The sequence below is a fragment of the Oncorhynchus kisutch genome, linkage group LG30, assembly GCF_002021735.2.
Source record: "Oncorhynchus kisutch isolate 150728-3 linkage group LG30, Okis_V2, whole genome shotgun sequence".
Taxonomy (NCBI): domain Eukaryota; kingdom Metazoa; phylum Chordata; class Actinopteri; order Salmoniformes; family Salmonidae; genus Oncorhynchus; species Oncorhynchus kisutch.
The window spans coordinates 22,441,971-22,464,225 of record NC_034203.2 but is presented as its reverse complement, the minus strand read 5'-3'; the positions used below and the strand labels follow the sequence as shown (position 1 = coordinate 22,464,225).

Sequence of the window (22,255 nt, the reverse complement as noted above, 5' to 3'; positions counted from 1 at the left end):
TCAGTGAGACAACTCTATGAGTTACTGTAATACGAGATTAAAATAGGGCAGATTCAAAATAACTTTAATTATCCATGCATGAAACCACAAAAAACGAATCCTAATTTGACTTTGTAACACTAATAGTTGTGTACTAAGAGCACCTGCACTGTTGTTGACATGGAAAGGAGAAGCAGTCCTCCTATCTATCTCAGCTGGCCCAATAGCAAGTGCATGCTGAACAAGGCCAGCCAGACTGGCAATCTGTTGTTCCATGGCCTTCATTCGTTCACTGCAAAACACAATACATGTTCAGCCAAAAACAATACTGTGCTATGTACAGGTAACTGCCAAAATAAAGCAAACACCAACATAAAGTGTCTTAATAGGGCGTTGGGCCACCACGAGCCAGAACAGCTTGGCACAGATTCTACAAGTGTCTGGAAATCTATTGGTGGGTTGCAACTCCATTCTTTCACAAGAAATTCACATGAAATGTTGTTGATGGTTGTGGAAAACGCTGTCTAAGGCGCCACTCCCGAATCTCTCATATGGTTTACATCGTTTTCATGCTTATCAAACCATTCAGTGACCACTTGTGTGCTGTGGATGGGGGCATAGCCATGGTAAGCAAAATAATGGCCTGCCCAGGATTTTCTATACATGACCCTAAGCATGATGGAATGTTAATTGCTTAATTAACTAAGGAACCACACCTGTGTATAAGCACCTGCTTTCAATATACTTTGTATCCCTCATTTACTCAAGATATTCCATTATTTTGGCAGTTACCTATAATACATAATATTAACAACAAAAACAACAACGCATTGAATTTCTATCGTGCTTTATCAAAAACCCAAAGTTGTTAGTTAGTCACCCAGGACTCCCTGGAAAACAGAGGCAATCGTTACTGAGTGGACTATAAACAAATAAATGAGCCCTCTGTTACATGAGTATCAACATAATTATAGAATGAGTAATTCTATGTCTGTGAGTCTCACCTGGTCTGGGGGTCATTGGGGGTGAAGTGTCCCTGAAACAGCCTGTCCCCATAGTGCCCTGAGGGGAGCTCCACGAACACAGGAGAGGAGGACACAGAGGACACACTACCCCTGGTCCTGTTCACCACCTCCACTGTATTACCATTACTCTCCTTCCGCAGAGACCGGCGAATAGGAGAGCCCCTCTCTGAGGCCACAGGGCCGTGGTTGTCGTTCAATCTATGAGGGGAAGGGGGCGGGGTTTTGGTGCCGAGTGGCGGTAGTCCCTGGCTTTCCCCGTACCTCCGGGACTTCTGCCTGTAGAGGGAGTGCTGCTGCTCCGGGTTCTCTGTATAGGAGGCTGGGGACTTGACCAAGGCTCGGTGGAGGCTACCACCACCTATGTCGACCATGTCTCCCATGTGGCCGCCCCCCTGGGAGGAGGCGATACTCAGCCGGCCCTCCTGGACAGCGTAGGGGTCAATGACGTTGACATACAACCCGTCGGCACGCACCAGCGCCATACTTGTACTGCTCAGGTCCTCGTCAGGTTTGACATCTCTTCTCTCCAGGATGGCACTGGGGGAGGGTGTGACGGACCTGCTGGGGGGCCCACTGGACATGCTGGCCCTGGGGAGGGTGGCACTGCCTGGCACCCCTCCCCCTGATCGGTGGCCATAGGGGATCCTGGCGGGGGAGGAGGGCATGGAGCGGACTGTGGGGGGAGACATGGACCCCTGTATGGAGTGGACAGGACTGCAGGTGGATTGTAAAGTGTGCACAGGGCTATGACTTCCATACAGTATCTCCCTTGGTATCTGTAGACAGGAGGAAAATCAGAGAAAAGATCATCAAAGTCAATGAAAAGAGACTTGATGTGCTATGCAGAGAGACTCTCAGTCATTAGGTTAACGGTATATCTGTCCCCCCAAAAATAAATCTAATGAATCAAAATGTTGCTTTTCTTAATGACAAATTGTAGACATAATGTGCATCTGTTTTGACAAAGGCCATACACAGAGTGTGGGAGATAAGGAGAGGAAAACCACATCCACAAAGGTGGAATTGTACCACAGGTAAACACCACTATCTGTTTAGACATGTCGTTGTTGCACAGTCATGCGTCACTGTGCAGAGTGAAGACTGTGCGTGCAGGACTAGTTCAATACGCAGTATGAGTAATTCCCAACATTACCATTGACACATAATTCTCCCTGATCTGCATCTTTGTCTGTATTCATTTCAGAGTCTTTTCACAACAACAATCTAAAGACAACTTGTTCAGATCATAAGGTCATGTAAAATGGACTCTTGACACGATTCCCGTGAAAAAGTCCATTAATCAAGCATTGTCAGTTGATGTGTAAACATGCCAATCACTGAACTGGAGCAAATCTAAGCTAAATTACATTAGCCAGTAATAGTTGACTACAGACTCAAGAAAATACTTGTTATGGTACTCACAATCTTCCTAGTGCTCGTGCTGCAGGTACATGCTTTACCTTCAGCAGTTCAGCAGATTTGAACAGTGATCAGAAAGTTATAGAACCGTTGCATGATGCAAGAGGGGTGTTGGCTAACTTTGCGTTCTGCTTTTTCATAGGGATTATCTATTCACCTTTCATAAAGTGGCTTGTCATAACAGATAAAACTGCATTTGGAATATTCAAGAATAACCCTAGAGTCAAAAAGGTGACACTATTCACAACGACTGGGAATAATGTGAAAACCAGTTGTATTGTTTTATGACGATAAGAGCAGCTCATTCATACACAACAAGTCATTGACATGTACGTTGAAGTATTATTATTATTATTTTTTTGCCCATTTTTCTCCCCAATTTCATAGTATCCAATTATTAGTAGTTCCTATCTTGCCTCATCGCTACAACTCCCGTACGGGCTTGGGAGAGACCCGGAAGCCAGCCGCACCAATATGTCAGAGGAAACACCGTGCACCTGGCGACCTTGGTTAGCACGCACTGTGCCCGGCCCGCCACAGGAGTCACTGGTGAGTGATGAGTGATAACCAGGACGACACTAGCCCAATTGTGCGTCGCCCCACGGACCTCCCAGTCGCGGCCGGCTGCGACAGAGCCTGGGCGCGAACCCAGAGTCTCTGGTGGCACACCTGGGAGGCCTGTTGTAGTATTTTAAACTCAGTTTGTGCATAATTCTAGCAAAATTCCCTTCATGATCTTTTGCGCATAACATTGATACCCAAATATTTCCACAACAAAGCAGACAGACATTTAACATAGGCCTGCTACAATGAAAATATTCTTATCTTGTTTTCCCACATTTCACCTTTTCTCAACCTGTGCAAAAACAACAGGAGTGCCTCAAACAGGAAATATTTTTAGAGTATGGCATTATCAATCTTATCTGGTCAGAAATACCCTAAAACACATGGGGCTATTCCATCTATGGAAAAATATGCTGGGCTGACCACCAGTGGGTACAGTAATAAACTTAAACAAAAGACACATTTTCATGCCGACATGCATTCCAGACCAGGGTAAAAGTGTTATCATCTTTCATCCACAAGCCTAAATGTATGTGCCTACACTCTTAGGAAAAAAAGATTCCAAAAGGGTTATGCGGCTGTCCACACAGGATAACCCTTTTTGGTTCCAGGTAGAATCCTTTTGGGTTCCACGTAAAACCCTCTGTGGAAAAGGTTCTACATGGGACTCAAAAAGGTTCTACCTAAAACCAAAAGTGTTTTACAAGGAGCCTAAAGGGGTTCTTCAAAGGGTTTTCTTATGGGGACAACCGAATAACCCTTTCAGGTTCTAGAGCGCACATTTTTTTCTTTCTGTGAAGAGGAAGATCTGCACTACCACAGACATCACATGCATTTATGGGCAGCAGGTAGCCTAGCGGTTACAGTGTTGGGCCAGTAACCAAAAGGTTGCTTAATCCAGGGGCGACTTACTACTATGGCTGACCCTGTAAAACAATACATTTCACTGCACCCATCAGGTGTATGTAAAACTATATATATATATATATATATAGTCTGATCTTGTGAGGTGTGAGTTAAATCAAGGTGTCTAAGGTGTGAGTTAAATCAAGTGGATCTGAGAATAAAGAATGTCCAGGATTGTCAGGCACTTCCTTTGGTGTTGCAACACAAGGTTGTACACAGTACGTCAATCTAACAGAACACTCTACTTTCTGAGCAACAAAGTCTCTGATCACTAGGCACTACTTCTCCTAACACCACAACACAACGTGCTGAGAACAACACCCACCAAAGGAATTTGAGCTCTTTCCCAGCAGGGTTACATGCCTCCCAATTAGGGTTGCAAAATTCTTGAAACTTTCAACGAAGTGCCTCGTTTTCTGGAAATCCTGGTTGGAGGATTCCCGGAATCAGGAGGGAAAACAAGGGAATTTATTAAAAGTTCATGGAATTTTGAAACCCTACTCCCAAACCCTGGGCCACTCAGAAGCCCACCTGACCAACTGAGCTAATTGATCAGTTCAGTGATTGCCTAAATTCAACACACCTGTCCTTCCAGGTCGTTTAAATAAAACACATGAAGTGCCTGCAGCACTCCAGGACCAGGTTTGCCTACCCCTGCACTATGATGTCAATATGGTGCAGACCAGTGGCGGTCGGAGCAGTTTAAGAGGGAGGACATTTTTTACTTTTTATGATGAGAGTGGCCTTATTTCTATTACAGCATATTGGATGACTGTCATTCGTATTCTATTCACCCAGTTCAATGTAACAGCGATAGATTTAGGCTACTACATGATAGTCAAATTCAATACCGCCTTGCACATTCTTGCCTACATCTAGTGGATCTAGGGGTGAAATCATTGGTCCAACAGTTGTAAATTAGTTTCTATTAGACAAATTCAGGTATGTTTATCCCTGTTTGGTTCCATGTGAGAAACGTTTTTCAACAGAATCGGTGGAATGAATACACACCTGATTACAAGTAAACACAGTTCACGTTCTTAGCAGCCACGTTGTTTTCCTTCAGGCATCTACTCGCTCTCCTCCTCTCACCTTTTCCCTTCGCTTGTGGACTTCAATGCACAACACAACAGCTGTCTGTGGTCAGGTGATAAAACCTTTCCAAGCCATACCATATCATAAGCACAACACACAGCCTACATCCTTGTCAACATATTAGCTAAAGTTATGTCATAGTCAACATAGCAAATATAACTAATGTGTTAGCAAACCTGCTACAATCATGCAGTACAGTAAGTCAATAAGCAGTTTAGCAGCTACACCAGCGGGCCCCGGTGGCAATAAATTAGTAAGACCAAAAGCTTGCTTAGACTTGGAAGAGTTCCAGTGTTGGATAGTCATAGCCAGCTAGATAACATAGCATCCCTCTCTGTTTGAGCTGGGTGTTTGAGTATGCTAAACTAGCTAGCTGCATTTGCTAGCTAGGTAAGTAAAAGTGAATAAAAATGACTAAATATAGCTCTCTCTCTTTCTTGCTTCTCCTTCATTTTTGAAGAAACTTTGTCAATACTGTTCAACTATTGTCTTTCTCGCTCTCTGTTTCAAATACTCACCACATTTTATGCAGCGCTAGCTAGCTGTAGCTTATGCTTTTACTACTAGAAGCATTCTCTAAACCTTTGATTGGTGGACAACATGTCACAGTTCATGCTGCAAAAGCTCTGATTGGAGGACGTCCTCCAACCCATCATAATTACTGTGTAAGTCTATGGAAGCAGGTGAAAACCAATGTACCCAGAAGAGAACGGAAGCTAGCTGTCCTCCGGCTACACCATGGGGCTACCCTAGAGTGCTTCATTGCAAAGCAGTATGTTTTAATCAATTATTTGGTGACATGTCAATATATTTAGTATAGTTTAATCTAAAAAGGATAACTTTATGTTTCACAAAATAAAAAAAATTCACTGAGGAGGATGGTCCTCCCCTTCCCCCTCCACTATCCAAAATGACAAGATACAATATAAAATAACTTTCAACAGTTTGTTGAGACATAGCTCTGCCCTACTAAGCAAAAAAGCAGTCGATGCACATTTGGTCAAAAAAGTGTTATTATTTTATACATTAAATACATGCTTTATCATGTGGACAAAATATCCTGCCTCCATTGTGTTGTGTTATGGAGGGGGGGTCAGGTTTGCTGTAACTGCAGAACGTTCCATTGAAACCAAGGAAAAAGGCAGTAACTGCCATCACTCACATCAGTTACTGCCTTTTACCTTGGTTTCACTGATCTTTGGGCTGCAGTGTCTATGGTTTACCTTGGCATTATTTATTGTCCTTTGCTGATACAAGTAACAAACTATATGACACTGACAACCACATACAAATAAATATATGAAAACAAGTTTGTGTTAAAAAAATGTTTGTCTTGGAAGCGTATTCCAGTGGGTGTACCAAACAAGAAGGCAGTAACTGCAGTCTAGGGTCACAGGTCATGTCAGAGGTCAGGGTCAATATGAATAAAAAATAACATAGTAAAACAACCACATCTCCAACGATCTGCCTACAATTCATTTGGCTGGACAATAAAAAAAACTTAGAAGTAATTTATCTCATTTTCACTCTATGAGCAGTTACTGCTCTTTGCTTGGTAGGGTAGAGCCTTCAAGAAGTATTCACACCACTTGACGTTTTCCAACATTTTGTTGTGCTACAGATTACATTTAAAATGGATTAAATTGAGATTGTGTGTAGGCCAGTGACACACAATGACTATAATGTCAAAGTGGAATGAAACATTTTTTTTTCAAGCTGAAATGTTTTGAGTCAATAAGTATTCAACCACTTTGTTATGGCAAGCCTAAATAAGTTCAGGAGTACAAATGTGCTTAACAAGTCACGTAATAAGTTGCATGGACTCGCTCTGTGTTTAATAATGGTGTTTAACATGATTTTTGAATGACTACATCTATGCACCCCACAAATACAGTAATATGTAAGGTCCCTCAGTCGAGCAGTGCATTTTTCAAACACAGGGCAAATCCAACACAGAGTACCACTCTTCATATTTACAAGCATTGTGGTGGCTACATCATGTTAAGGGTATGCTTGTGATCGGCAAGGACTATGGATTTTTTTTAAATAAAAAGAAACAGAATAGAGCTAAGCACAGGCAAAATCCTAGAGGAGAACCTGGTTCAGTCTGCTTTCCAACAGACACTGGGAGACAAATTCACCTTTCAACAGGACAATAACCTAAAACACAAGGCCAAATATACACTGGAGTTGCTTACCAAGATGACACTGACTGTTTTGAGTGGCCTAGTTACAATTTTGACTTAAGTCTGCTTGAAAATCTATGGCAAGATTTGAAAATGTCTGTCTTGCAATGATCAACAAACTTGACCGAGATTTAATAATTTAAGAATAATGTGCAAATATTGACAATCCAGCTGTACAAAGCTCTTAGCGACTTACCCAGAAAGACTCACAGCTGTAATTGCTGCCAAAGTTGATTCTAAATAGAATATTTCTGTATTCCATTTTCTATTCATTTGCAAACATTTCTAAAAACATGTTTTCAATTTGTCATTATGGGATATTGTGTAGATGGCTGTATCCAGGCTGTAACACAAAATGTGGAATAAGTCAAGGGGTATGAATATTTTCTGAAGGCTACAGTGGCTACAGTATTACTTTCCTCTGGTTTTATTTCTATATGACATGAACTAACTCCGTGATGGTCAATAATATCCTAGTGTAACTATTTCGGAGACAGATTGTAACTGTAAAAGACGTTCAGAAAATTCTACAGTAAATACTTGTAATTTCTAATCCAGAATGGGAGCTTGCCTTGAAAGCATCAACATACTGTATTTAGTACATTAGTGGCATGTAGCATGCTTTCAATTCAGTCCAATAAAGTGATCCTATCCCATTGGGAACAGACGTAATTTCAATGTCTAGTTTTTATTTACATTTTGTTGAGCTATCAACTAATGTGAATTCAATGTGAAATCAAGGATTTAGGTTAAACGTTGGGTTAAAAAAAAGACTAAATTCCTTTATGTTGATGGCTTTTTGCAAATCCGATCAGTTTTCCACATTGAATCAAAGTCAACACATAGAATTTTGTTGTTGTTGAAATAACGTGGAAACCACCGTTTTTGCCTAGTAGGAAGACATGGCTAATGTGATTATTGGAAAAAAGACAGTTACGAGATGAGTTGTTCATACTATCAGGATCATACTATACTGACTGACAGAAGAGCTCCTGAAAACAGACTATTTTGGCCCGCGACCCTATTTTGATATAAAATCACATTTGCGACCCCACCAAGTTAGCTAGTTGGCTGTTGATTACCTATGAAAGTCTATTACAAATCAGTCTGACAGTACTTTAGACTGTATTTCAATCTGAAGGAAGTATGGTTTGAATGCATAAGAAAGGTATTGGAAATTTCAGAAGATCATCAGGCAATAATTTTGTACGATATTCTTCAAGATTTAATGTCACATGCACATACAGTGAAATGCCTTTCTTGCAAACTCAAAACGCAACAATGCAAAAATCAATAACAATGTACAGTGCCTTGCGAAAGTATTCGGCCCCCTTGAACTTTGCAACCTTTTTCCACATTTCAGGCTTCAAACATAAAGATATAAAACTGTATTTTTTTGTGAAGAATCAACAACAAGTGGGACACAATCATGAAGTGGAACGACATTTATTGGATATTTCAAACTTTTTTAACAAATCAAAAACTGAAAAATTGGGCGTGCAAAATTATTCAGCCCCCTTAAGTTAATACTTTGTAGCGCCACCTTTTGCTGTGATTACAGCTGTAAGTCGTTTGGGGTATGTCTCTATCAGTTTTGCACATCGAGAGACTGACATTTTTCCCCATTCCTCCTTGCAAAACAGCTCGAGCTCAGTGAGGTTGGATGGAGAGCATTTGTGAACAGCAGTTTTCAGTTCTTTCCACAGATTCTCGATTGGATTCAGGTCTGGACTTTGACTTGGCCATTCTAACACCTGGATATGTTTATTTTTGAACCATTCCATTGTAGATTTTGCTTTATGTTTTGGATCATTGTCTTGTTGGAAGACAAATCTCCGTCCCAGTCTCAGGTCTTTTGCAGACTCCATCAGGTTTTCTTCCAGAATGGTCCTGTATTTGGCTCCATCCATCTTCCCATCAATTTTAACCATCTTCCCTGTCCTTGCTGAAGAAAAGCAGGCCCAAACCATGATGCTGCCACCACCATGTTTGACAGTGGGGATGGTGTGTTCAGGGTGATGGGCTGTGTTGCTTTTACGCCAAACATAACGTTTTGCATTGTTGCCAAAAAGTTCAATTTTGGTTTCATCTGACCAGAGCACCTTCTTCCACATGTTTGGTGTGTCTCCCAGGTGGCTTGTGGCACACTTTAAACAACACTTTTTATGGATATCTTTAAGAAATGGCTTTCTTCTTGCCACTCGTCCATAAAGGCCAGATTTGTGCAATATACAACTGATTGTTGTCCTATGGACAGAGTCTCCCACCTCAGTTGTAGATCTCTGCAGTTCATCCAGAGTGATCATGGGCCTCTTGGCTGCATCTCTGATCAGTCTTCTCCTTGTATGAGCTGAAAGTTTAGAGGGACGGCCAGGTCTTGGTAGATTTGCAGTGGTCTGATACTCCTTCCATTTCAATATTATCACTTGCACAGTGCTCCTTGGGATGTTTAAAGCTTGGGAAATCTTTTTGTATCCAAATCTGGCTTTAAACTTCTTCACAACAGTATCTCGGACCTGCCTGGTGTGATCCTTGTTCTTCATGATGCTCTCTGCGCTTTTAACGGACCTCTGAGACTATCACAGTACAGGTGCATTTATACGGAGACTTGATTACACACAGGTGGATTGTATTTATCATCATTAGTCATTTAGGTCAACATTGGATCATTCAGAGATCCTCACTGAACTTCTGGAGAGAGTTTGCTGCACTGAAAGTAAAGGGGCTGAATAATTTTGCACGCCCAATTTTTCAGTTTTGATTTGTTAAAAAAGTTTGAAATATCCAATAAATGTCGTTCCACTTCATGATTGTGTCCCACTTGTTGTTGATTCTTCACAAAAAAATACAGTTTTATATCTTTATGTTTGAAGCCTGAAATGTGGCAAAAGGTCGCAAATTCAAGGGGGCCGAATACTTTCGCAAGGCACTGTACATGTACATGTTACCTCAATTACATCGACTAACCCTGCACATTGACTCTGTTCCGGTACCCCCTGTATATATTCTCACTATTGTTATTTTACTGCTGCTTTAATTACTTGTTTCTTTTATTTCTTATTCACATTTTTTAAACTGCATCGTTGGTTAGGGTCTTGTAAGGTCTACACCTGTTGTATTTAGCGCATGTGACAAAAAATATTTGATTTTGATAACTGCTTAGCAGGGTATACCCAAACATAGAGAAGAATAACCCTGCCTCTGATCCTACTTCTATTACAATCAAGAATACACAAGGTTGCTTTTATCCCTGTGTGTGTCTCAGAATGATGAGCTAAAGGCCCCTGGTTAGGGATTTAGGACCGGAAGCTTCCTTGATGTCAAAGGTAGCGCACTAGACAGATGGATTTAGGGGACTTAGGGGAGTTTGTGTGCTTGGCTGTGTTATCATTTGGGCTTCACTCACCCTGCCCTCAGCATTGTTAGGCCTTGCGTTGCTGCGATTGAAGGCATGTGCAGGGTCTTTGTGGTACACCTTCAGACAGCATCGAGATGTAATATTTCTGGAAAAAAGAAAAACGTCCAAATTTACACTGCTTGTGTGGACCCCTATTCCATTTTGTAAACACACACCATTTTGTAAAACACAGGTTTTATTTTTACATGTTTTTATTTATTTAACTATGCAAGTCAGTTAAGAACAAATTCTTATTTACAATGACGGCCTAGGAACAGTGGGTTAACTGTGTTGTTCAGGTGCAGAACGACAGGTTTTTACCTTGTCAGCTCAGGGATTCGTTCAAGCAACCTTTCAGTTACTGGCCCAATGCTCTAACCACTAGGCTAGGTTGTTGACATCTAACAGCGAACTACACTCCACTGTTTAATTGCCAGCCCTCACGGCACTATATTTCTCAGTCTACTGTAGCGCAGTGGTTCTCAAACCTCTCCTTGGGGGACCCCCAAACATTTCACAATTTTGTTGTAGCCCTGAACTAGCTCACCTGATTTACCTAGTCAAGGGCTTGATGGTTAGTTAACAAGTTGAATAAGGTGTGCTAGCTCTGAAATATATCAAATACATGGAACCACTGCCATAGAGGAGTGTCTGTGCAGATTAGGGTGTGGTAAAGACAGACACCCTGTCATCAGCAGACATGGGCCTCCTCTCTTGTTGCCTCAACAATACCCCAATTAATGCCTCCCTGCCTACACTGAAAAAGAAGGAGGTGGAGGAGTATTCATGTTACGCTTAGAATGCTGAAATGCCAAAGTAGAGACTAAATTACTTGCAAGGCTTCCCCTGTAATTTGAAGATCTATACCAAAAGATGGATGTTTTAACAGCAGTGTTATAGATACTTGTACTACTATACAGCACACAAAGCTTGACAATCCCTTTTTTACCTGACCACACAACATACCGCATTAGGTAGTATCATACTGTACCAACCTCCGTTGTTAAGTAAAAGTGTGCCAATTTGTGTCTTTCAAGTGTTTAACTAACCCTATGAAAGTCACGCCAACTTCCTGTTGCAAGTCCTAAACAGTTTTTGAATGGGCTTCAAGCTTATATCATACAATTCCTGAAAAAGTGGTCATTAAGATACATGTACAATTATATTCGTATTCGTGAATTAATTTACTTCTACTTGATGCTTTTCACGAAGGTTTTTGATTATGAAAAAAATAAAATAAATCACAAACAAAAACCTTTATGAAAAGCATCAGGTTGAAGTAAATTAATCCACAAATACGAATACACAGTACCAGTCAAAAGTTTGGACACACTTACTCATTCCAGGGTTTTTCTTTATTTTTATTATTTTCTACAAAATAACACATGGAATCATGTAGTAACCAAAAAGTGTTAAACAAATCAAATTATATTTGAGATTTTAGATTCTTCAAAGTAGCCACCCTTTGCCTTGATGACAGCCTTGTACACTCTTGACATTCTCTCAACTAGCTTCATGAGGTAGTCACCTGGAATGCATTTAAAGCATGCTATGCTTTATCTTGGCCAGGTCCCAGTTAAAAATGAGAACTTGTTCTCAACTAGCCTACCTGGTTAAATAAAGGTGAAAGAAAAAAATAAAATAAAACATTTCAATTAACAGGTGTGCCTTGTTAAAAGTGAATTTGTGGAATTTCTTTCCTTCTTAATGTGTTTGAGCCAATCAGTTGTGTTGTGACATGGTAGGGTTGGTATACAGAAGAAAGCCCTATTTGGTAAAAGACCAAGTCCAGGTTATGGCAAGAAGCTCAAATAAGCAAAGAGAAATGACGGCCATTACTTTAAGACATCAAGGTCAGTCATTCCGGAAAATGTAAAGAACTTCGAAGGTTTCTTCAAGTGCAATCGGAAAAACCATCAAGCACTGTGATGAAACTGGCTCTCATGAGGAAAACCAAAGGAAAGGAAGACCCAGAGTTACCTCTGCTGCAGACGACAAGTTCATTAGTTACCAGCCTCAGATTGTGAAGCATTCATTTGGGCTGCAGAGTTCAGGTAACAGACACATCTCAACATCAACTGTTCAGAGGAGACTGTGTGAATCAGGCCTTCATATTCGAATTGCTGCAAGAAACCATTTGTAAGGATCGAAGCTGGAGATGAGAAGCAGGTACTGGGAGTGAACATTTAATGAAAGAACGGACAGGAACAGAATTACGGACAGCGTCTAGACAGGGGAAACTTAAACAACAATAATACTGACACAGGGATGAAACAGAAGAAGCAGATATAGGGGAGGCAATCAAAACGTGAAGGAGTCCTGGTGAGTCCAATGAGCGCTGATGCGCGTAATGATGGTGACAGGTATGCGTAATGAAAAGCAACCTGGCGCCCTCGAGTACCAGAGAGGGAGAGCGGGAGCAGGCGTGACACCATTACTAAAGGACACCTCGATGAAGAGACTTGCTTGGGCCTAGAAACACGAGCAACGGACATTAGACAGGTGGAAATCTGTCCTTTGGTCTGATGAGTCCAAATTTGAGATTTTTGTTTCCAACCGCGTGTCTTTGTTAGATGCAGAGTAGGAGAACGGATGATCTCCGCATGTGTGGTTCCCACTGTGAAGCATGGAGGAGGTGTGATGGTGCTTGGCTGGTGACATTGTTGGTGATCTATTTAGAGTTCAAGGCACACTTAACCAGCACGGCTACCACAGCATTCTGCAGCGATATGCCATCCATCTGGTTTGTGCTTAGTTGGACTATCATTTGTTTTTCAATAGGACAATTAACCAAAACTCACCTCCAGGCTGTGTAAGGGCTATTTGACCAAGGAGAGTGATGGAGTGCTGCATCAGATGACCTGGTCTCCACAATCACCAGACCTCAACCCAATTGAGATGGTTTGGGATGAGTTGGACAGCAGAGTGGAGGAAAAGTGGCCAACAAGTACTCAGCATATGTAGGAACTCCCTCAAGACTGTTGGAAAAGCATTCCTCATGAAGCTGATTGAGAGAATGCCAAGAATGGGCAAAGCTGTCATCAAGGCAAAGGGAGGCTACTTTGAAGAATCTAAAATATATTTTTTATTTGTTTAACACTTTTTTGGTTACTAAACGATTTCATGTGTTATTTCATAGTTTTGATGTCTTCACTATTATTCTACAATGCAAAAAATAGTAAAAATAAAGAAAACCCCTTGAATGAGTAGGTGTGTCCAAACTTTTGACTGGTACTGTACATTTACATGAATTGTTATGATATAAGCTTGAAGCCCATTCAAAACCAGTATGGGCCTTGCAACATAACATGCTCAATGGAGGGGAAATGTCATCTGAAGAAATAAATCACAACAGAAGGTAGAGTCACTAATGTACAGTAGATAGATGAACACACCTGACATCAGTTAGCTCGTGGTACATGTTCCTGGTCTCATCTTTGATGTACACAGCTACACTGGGAGACTCCAGCATCTTTATGGTGAGCTGCTGGGGGAAAGCACTAACAAACAGAGCCCTGATTGTGTCTATGCTGGTAATCTCATTGGGCATCCGGATCTGCTTGGTTTCCTCTGCGTACTGCAGGTACAGCACACCTGAAGAGGGAGGGTGAGGAAACACTTTGTAACATCAAAATTAGAGCGAGAGAGCGAGAGAGAGAGAGAGGTGGGAGAGAGTGAGAGAGAGAGAAAGAGAGAGACAAAGACGGGGATAGAGAGAAACCGCGAGACCTCAAGGAGTGAGAGCGTAAAAGTTTGGGAGAGAGAGATAACGTGTCAGAGTACAAGGACGTGTGTGACATAGAGCATGCGAAAGAGAGAGCTCCATAGTACCTACCTAATGATCTGTCCCTGGTCTGGTTGGCAGAGCGGACCACCGGCAGGCTGGCCCGTGCCTGGCAGCCACGGGTGAAGACGGCTGGACCGTCTCCCTCTGACATGGTCTCCAGAGACTCCAACGAGAGGTGCTCGAGCTGCTCCCCTATACTGGGCGGGGGGCTGGCAGAGTGCTGGGGGCTCCTGGCCTGTAGAAGCAGAAGGAGAGATGGAAGATGGAGAAACAGTCACCAACACACAATCACAAAAGTTCTATAGTCAGGGATGTGATGTATTCAACCTGAAGTTACATCTACTTCCACTAAATTACTGTCAAACATGCATGCTTGCACACAGAAATATGCTAAAGTAGGACCAGTCTGCTTAAGGGCACCTTGCTCACTTTTGAAAATAACAACTGTCAACACGTCTTTAAGTTAATTTGTAGTTAGCTGTCATACATGGGGAAAAAAGCAGATTTAATGGACTTGTTCTGTGTATTTGGCAAACACATAATTTGATGTGAATGTGTCCCTGATGCATGCTGCCTCTGTAAGGGTTACTTCTGGGGACATCTGCAACCTGACACACAAACACGCACACTGAGTCACTCACTGCATTTACATTTTAAGCTTGGCACTGACTGGGCTATGCTGACACACTCTGGTGAATAACCACCTCAGGCAGCTCTGGATCAGAGTGCCCTCTCCTCTTCACTTTGACTCACATAATTACCACTACATTATTTGATGCACAGGAAATAAGTTGAATTCATGAAATGTACATAAATACAGTATAGCTAGTAGTAGTGGTACACATGCTTTGTTTCAGTTTTAACTCTGCATCTCATTACAACAGACCTATTCTATTTCTATGTCAACATATGCTTTGTTTGAACATGTATTTCTAGACTCATAAATATATCCAATTTCCGATAACAACAATGAACACGGAATAACAATACTCCAATTTTGGCTGATGTTTATTCTCTATCAACATAGTTTTGGTCTCTCCTTTCATTCCCATAATGGTAATGCTTTACCGATAATACTAAAACTTCAGAGCAAATTTGAGCTCAGAGCAAATCATTTGTTTAGATAATCAAAAGGTACCCTTAAAGGCCTACAATAACTTGAGCTGTGGCTACTGGCGAGAAAACATACTGGTTACATCCAATTATTCTTTCCCAATAGATTTACTTTATCTTTCATCAAATATATGTTCAGTATTTCCTACCTAAAAGAACACAAGACTTGGAGTTGACAACGAGCATGATCATTATGGGTGTTAACTGTCATCCACTTCAGGTTGACCCTATGGGTTTCAGTTATTGTGTTAATAATGCATTAGAAGATTTGACTAGCTAGAGAAGCTACCTGTGCTGGAGTTGAAGGCACCTACAAGTCAAAACCTTTACGGACTCCTACATTGGGGTTTTAACTTGGCTATGGAACAAAAATAACTGTCCCATTGTTTAGTAAGTGGGAGTAAAACCATGTATTACATACAATAATTACAGACAGGTACAGTGAAACTACAGGTTCACACTGTGATAGTGATTATAACTGTGATACCAGTTTGAAGCTGGCACAATAATACAACAAGGGAAATGTAGTACATTGTAGCTACTAAATGCAGCTAGTTAATGTTTAAACCAATGTCACTTAAGCGGGACTCAGCGATCTGGTTAGCAAAATCTTGTAAAGGTCCCCTCTAGAAGGACCTCGCCATCTGGGACACTGTAAAGTCCATGGAGAATAAGGGCACCTCCTCCCAGCTGCCCACTGCACTGAGGCTAGGAAATACTGTCACCATCAATAAATCCACGATAATTGAGAATTTCAATAAGCATTTTTCTAAGGCTGGCCATGCTTTCCACCTGGCCAGCCCTAACCTGGTCAACAGCCCTGCACCCCCCACATCAACTTGCCCAAGCCTCCCCCATTTCTCCTTCACCCAAATCCAGATAGCTGATGTTCTGAAAGAGCTGCAAAATCTGGACCCCTACAAATCAGCAGGGCTAGACAATCTGGACCCTCTCTATCTAAAATGATCAGCCGAAATTGTTGCAACCCCTATTACTAGCCTGTTCAACCTCTTTCGTATCGTCTGAGATCCCCAAATATTGGAAAGCCGCCGCAGTCATCCCCCTCTTCAAAGGGGTGACACTCTAGACCCAAACTGCTACAGACCTATATCTATCCTACCCTGCCTTTCAAAGGTCTTCAAAAGACAAGTTAACAAACAGATCATCAAACATTTTGAATACCACCACACCACCTCTGCTATGCAATCTGGTTTCCGTGCTGGTCATGGGTTCACCTCAGCCACGCTCAAGGTCCTAAACGATATCATATCCTCCATCGATAAGAGACAATACTGTGCAGCTGTATTCATAGACCTGGCCAAGGCTTTCGACTCTGTCAATCACCACATTCTTATCGGCAGACTCAACAGCCTTGGTTTCTCAAATGACTGCCTTGCCTGGTTTACCAACTAATTCTCTGACAGAGTTCAGTGTGTCAAATCGGAGGGCCTGTTGTCCAGACCTCTGGCAGTCTCTATGGGGGTGCCGCAGGGTTCAATTCTCGGGCCGACTCTTTTCTCTGTATACATCAACGACGTCGCTCTTGCTGCTGGTGATTCTCTGATCCACATCTACGCAGACAATACCAACCTGTATACTTCTGGCCCTTCATTGGACACTGTGTTATCTAACCTCCAGATGAGCTTCAATGTCATACAACTCTCCTTCCGTGGCCTCCAATTGCTCTTAAACGCAAGCAAAACTAAATGCATGCTCTTCAACCGATCGCTACCGGCACCTGCCCGCCCATCCAGCATCACTACTCTGGACGGTTCTGACTTAGAATATGTGGACATCTACAAATACCTAGGTGTCTGGTTAGACTGTAAACTCTCCTTCCAGACTCACAATAAGCATCTCCAATCCAAAATTAAATCTAGAATCGGCTTCCTATTTTGCAACAAAGCATCCTTCACTCATGCTGCCAAACATACCCTTGTAAAACTGACTATCCTACCGATCCTTGACTTCTGCGATGTCATTTACAAAATAGCCTCAAACACTCTACTCATCGAATTGGATGCAGTCTATCACAGTGCCATCCGTTTTGTCACCAAAGCGACATATACTACCCACCACTGCGACCTGAATGCTTTCGTTGGCTGGCCCTCGCTTCATATTCGTTGCCAAACCCACTGGCTCCAGGACATCTATAAGTCTTTGCTAGGTAAAGCCCCGCCTTATCTCAGCTCATTGGTCACCATAGCATCATTGGTCACTGCTGGAGCACGCGCTCCAGCAGGTATATTTAACTGGTCACCCCCAAAGCAAATTCCCCCTTTGGCCGCCTAGCCATCCAGTTCTCTGCTGCCAATGACTGGAACGCAATTGCAAAAATCACTGAAGCTCTAGACTCATATCTCCCTCACTAACTTTAAGCACCAGCTGTCAGAGCAGCTCACAGATCACTACACCTGTACATAGCCCCTCTGTAAATAGCCCATCCAACTACCTCATCCCCATACTGTTATTTATTTTTGCTCCATTGCATCCCAGTGTCTCTACTTGCACATTCATCTTCTGCACATCTATCACTCCAGTGTTTAATTGCTAAATTGTAATTATTTCGCCACCATGGCCTATTTATTGCCTTACCTCCGTTGTCTTACCTCATTTGCACACACTGTATATATACCTTTTTTCTATTGTGTTATTGACTGTATGTTTGTTTATTCCATGTGTAACTCTGTTGTTGTTTGTCGCACTGCTTTGCTTTATCATCTTGGCCAGGTTGTTCTCATCTTGGTCGCAGTTGTTCTCAACTAGCCTACCTGGTAAAAATAAATAAAAATACATTCTGAGGGGTGAAAACAAAAGTGCCACCTTGTTCAGCTACAAGCCTCTCAGACCAAGATGGGCCGAGCCTGTCAAGAGTGCAATAGAACAAAAACACTTCCAGCTGTGCCCCCGAAACTACTGAATCTATCTATCCATCCAATATGGACCCCATGTGTAGAGCTACAATTGCATACCTCTCCACCATAAGGTAGCACTCTGTCACTGTTCAAGGTGTTACTTGTAGTGAAGGGAGGGAAGAGCACAGCACAGTGAGCCAGCTAGGGATGAAAGCAGGGCCAAGCATCAAATGGCCCACTTTGATCTCTAATCACTGACAGATGCATGGGCAGAGACCAGACCATGGTTCATCTGCTTTGGTGGGATGCCAGGTCTTTGAAAGCATTGGCAAATGTTTCATCCTCAACTCCTCCCTTGCTGCAGACCATTAGAATGATCACACTGGGTAACAGGTAGATGGATGAGCATTTAACTAACACAGCAACATGGACTTCACCACATAAGAAGAGTAGACTATGGTTTCACTTCTACTAAAGTAATTGAAATCATTCCATTACAAAACAGTGAAGCATTTTATAACAATTGTACACATTTTATAGCAACTCTATACATATGTACAGTTGAAGTCAGAAATGTACATACACCTTAGCCAAATACATTTAAACTCAGTGTCTCACAAATCCTGACATTTAATCCTATTAAGAATTCCCTGAGCTAGGTCAGTTAGGATCACCACTTTATTTTAAGAACATGAAATGTCAGAATAATAGTCGAGAGAATTAATTATTTCAGCTTTTATTTCTTTCCTCACATTCCCAGTGGTTCAGAAGTTTACATACACTCAATTAGTATTTGGTAGCATTGCCTTTAAATTGTCTAACTTGGGTCAAATGTTTCAGGTAGCATTCCACTAGCTTCCCAAAACAAGTTGGGTGAATTGTGGCCCATTCCTCCTGACAGGGCTGGTGTAACTGAATCAGGTTTTTAGGCCTCCTTGCTCGCAAATGCTTTTCAGTTCTGCCCACAAATTTTCTATGTGATCGAGGTCAGGGCTTTGTGATGGCCACTCCAATACCTTGACTTTGTTGTCCTTAAGCCATTTTGCCACAACTTGAGGTATGCTTGTGGTCATTGTCCATTTGGAATACCCATTTACGACCAAGCTTTAACTGATGTCTTGAGATGTTGCTTCAATATATCCACATAATCTTCCCTCCATCATGATGCCATCTATTTTGCGAAGTGCACCAGTCCCTGCTGCAGCAAAGCACCCCCACAACATGATGCTGCCACCCCTGTGCTTCACGGTTGGGATGGTGTTCTGCGGCTTGCAAGCCATCCCCCTTTTTCCTCCAAACTTAACAATGGTCATTATGGCCAAACAGTTCTACTTTTGTTTCATCTGACCAGAGGACATTTCTCCAAAAACTACGATCTTTGTCCTCATGTGCAGTTGCAAACTGTAGTCTGGCTTTTTATGGCGGTTTTGGAGCAGTGGCTTCTTCCTTGCTGAGCGACCTTTCAGGTTATGTCAATATAGGACTCCTTTTACTGTGGAAATAGACGCATTTGTACTGGTTTCCTCCAGCATCTTCACAAGGTCCTTTGCTGTTGTCCTGGGATTGATTTGCACTTTTCGCACCAAAGTACGTTCATCTCTAGGAGACAGAATGCGTCTCCTTCCTGAGCGGTATGACGGCTGTGTGGCCCCATGGAGTTTATACTTGCGTACTGTTGTTTGTACAGATGAACGTTGTACCTTCAGGTGTTTGGAAATTGCTCCCAAGGATGAACCAGACTTGTGGAGGTCTACAATTTTTTTCTGAGGTTTTGGCTGATTTCTTTTGATTTTCCCATGATGTCAAGCAAAGAGGCACTGAGTTTGAAGGTAGGCCTTGAAATCATCCACAGTAGAGGTCGACCGATTAATCAGAATGGCCGATTAATTAGGGCCGATTTCAAGCTTTCATAACAATCGGTAATCTGCATTTGTCACCGATTACATTGCACTCCACGAGGAGACTGCGTGGCAGGCTGACTACCTGTTACACGAGTGCATCAAGAAGCCAAGGTAAGTTGCTAGCTAGCATTAAACTTACCTTATAAAAAACAATCAATCTTAACATAATCACTCGTTAACTACACATGGTTGACGATATTACTAGTTTATCTAGCGTGTCCTGCGTTGCATATAATCGATGCAGTGCCTGTTATTTTCTCATCGAATCACAGCCTACTTTGCCAAACGGGTGATGATTTAACAAGCACATTCGCGAAAAAAAGCACTGTTGTTGCACCAATGTGTACCTAACCGTAAACATCAATGCCTTTCTTTAAAATCAATACACAAGTATATACTTTTAAAACTGTATATTTAGTTAATATTGCCTGCTAACATGAATTTATTTTAACTTGGGAAATTGTCACTTCTCTATATGCAGCAGTTTGGGCCGCCTGGCTCATTGCGAACTGTGTGAAGACCATTTCTTCCTAACAAAGACCGTAATTATTTTGCCAGAATTGTAAAAAATTATGACATAACATTGAAGGTTGTGCAATGTAACAGCAATATTTAGACTTAGGGATGCCACCCGTTAGATAAAATACGGAACGGTTCCGTATTTCAAATAAACGTTTTGTTTTCGAAATGATAGTTTCCGGATTCGACCATATTAATGACCTAAGGCTCGTATTTCTGTGTGTTATCATGTTATAATTAAGTCTATGATTTGATATTTGATAGAACAGTCTGACTGAGCGGTGGTAAGCAGCAGCAGGCTCGTAAGCATTCATTCAAACAGCACTTTCGGGCATTTGCCAGCAGCTCTTCGCTGTGCTTCAAGCATTGAGCTGTTCATGACTTCAAGCCTATCAACTCCCGAGATTAGGCTGGTGTAACCGATGTGAAATGACTAGCTAGTTAGAGGGGAGCGCGCTAATAGCGTTTCAAACGTCACTCACTCTGAGACTTGGAGTAGTTGTTCTACTTGCACTGCAAGGGCCGTGGCTTTTGTGGAATGGGTAACGATGCTTCGAGGGTGGCTGTTGTCGATGTGTTCCTGGTTCAAGCCCAGGTAGGGGCAAGGAGAGGGACGGAAGCTATACTGTTACACTGGCAATACTAAAGTGCTTATAAGAACATCCAATAGTGAAAGGTATATGAAATACAAATGGTACAGAGAGAAAGTCCTATAATTCCTATAATAACTACAACCTAAAACCTCTTCAATGGGAATATTGAAGACTCATGTTAAAAGGAACCATCAGCTTTCAAATGTTCTCATGTTCTGAGAAAGGAACTTAAACGTTAGCTTTTTTACATGGCACATATTGCACTTTTACTTTCTTCTCCAACCCTTTCTTTTTGCATTATTTAAACCAAATTGAACATGTTTCATTATTTATTTGAGGCTAAATTGATTTTATTGATGCATTATATTAATTTAAAATAAGTGTTCATTCAGTATTGTTGTAATTGTCATTATTACAAATAAATAAAAATTGGACGATTAATTGGTATCGGCTCTTTTTGGTCCTCCAGTAATCGGTATCGCCGTTGATAAATCATAATCGGTCAACCTCTAATCCACAGGTCCACCTCCAATTGACTCAAATGATGTCAATTAGCCTATCAGAAGCTTCTAAAGCCATGACATCATTTTCTGGAATTTTCCAAGCTGTTTAAAGGCAGTCAACGTAGTGTATGTAAACTTCTGACCCACTGGAATTGTGATACAGTGAATTATAAGTGAAATAATCTGTCTGTAAACAATTGTTGAAAAAATTACTTGTGTCATGCACAAAGTAGATGTCCTAACCGACTTGCCAAAACTATAGTTTGTTAATAAGAAATTTGTGGAGTGGTTGAAAAACAAGTTTTAATGACTCCAACCTAAGTGTATGTAAACTTCTGACTTCAACTGTATATATAAACCTATTCATCTATAAATACCAATAGGAAAATGGTTTAAAATAGTATTTTTTTCAA

General features: G+C 41.6%; 1 protein-coding gene across 7 annotated transcripts in view; it reads right to left on the bottom strand.

Annotated features, from left to right (window-relative positions):
• The window catches only part of si:ch211-207d6.2 (sickle tail protein homolog), an 83,114-nt gene that overhangs the window by 35,198 nt on the left and 25,661 nt on the right, over positions 1-22,255 (bottom strand). For 6 of the 7 annotated variants that reach the window (XM_031810165.1, XM_031810166.1, XM_031810169.1 and 3 more), the window contains 5 exons: positions 14,407-14,593; positions 13,967-14,165; positions 10,581-10,677; positions 984-1,780; positions 144-271 (listed from right to left, as the gene is read on the bottom strand). In XM_031810165.1, coding sequence (XP_031666025.1) covers positions 144-271; positions 984-1,780; positions 10,581-10,677; positions 13,967-14,165; positions 14,407-14,593 — 1,408 coding nt within the window. Of the gene's footprint in view, positions 1-143; positions 272-983; positions 1,781-2,426; positions 2,473-10,580; positions 10,678-13,966; positions 14,166-14,406; positions 14,594-22,255 lie in introns of those variants that run through there. The other variant, XM_031810168.1, reaches the window with a different exon arrangement.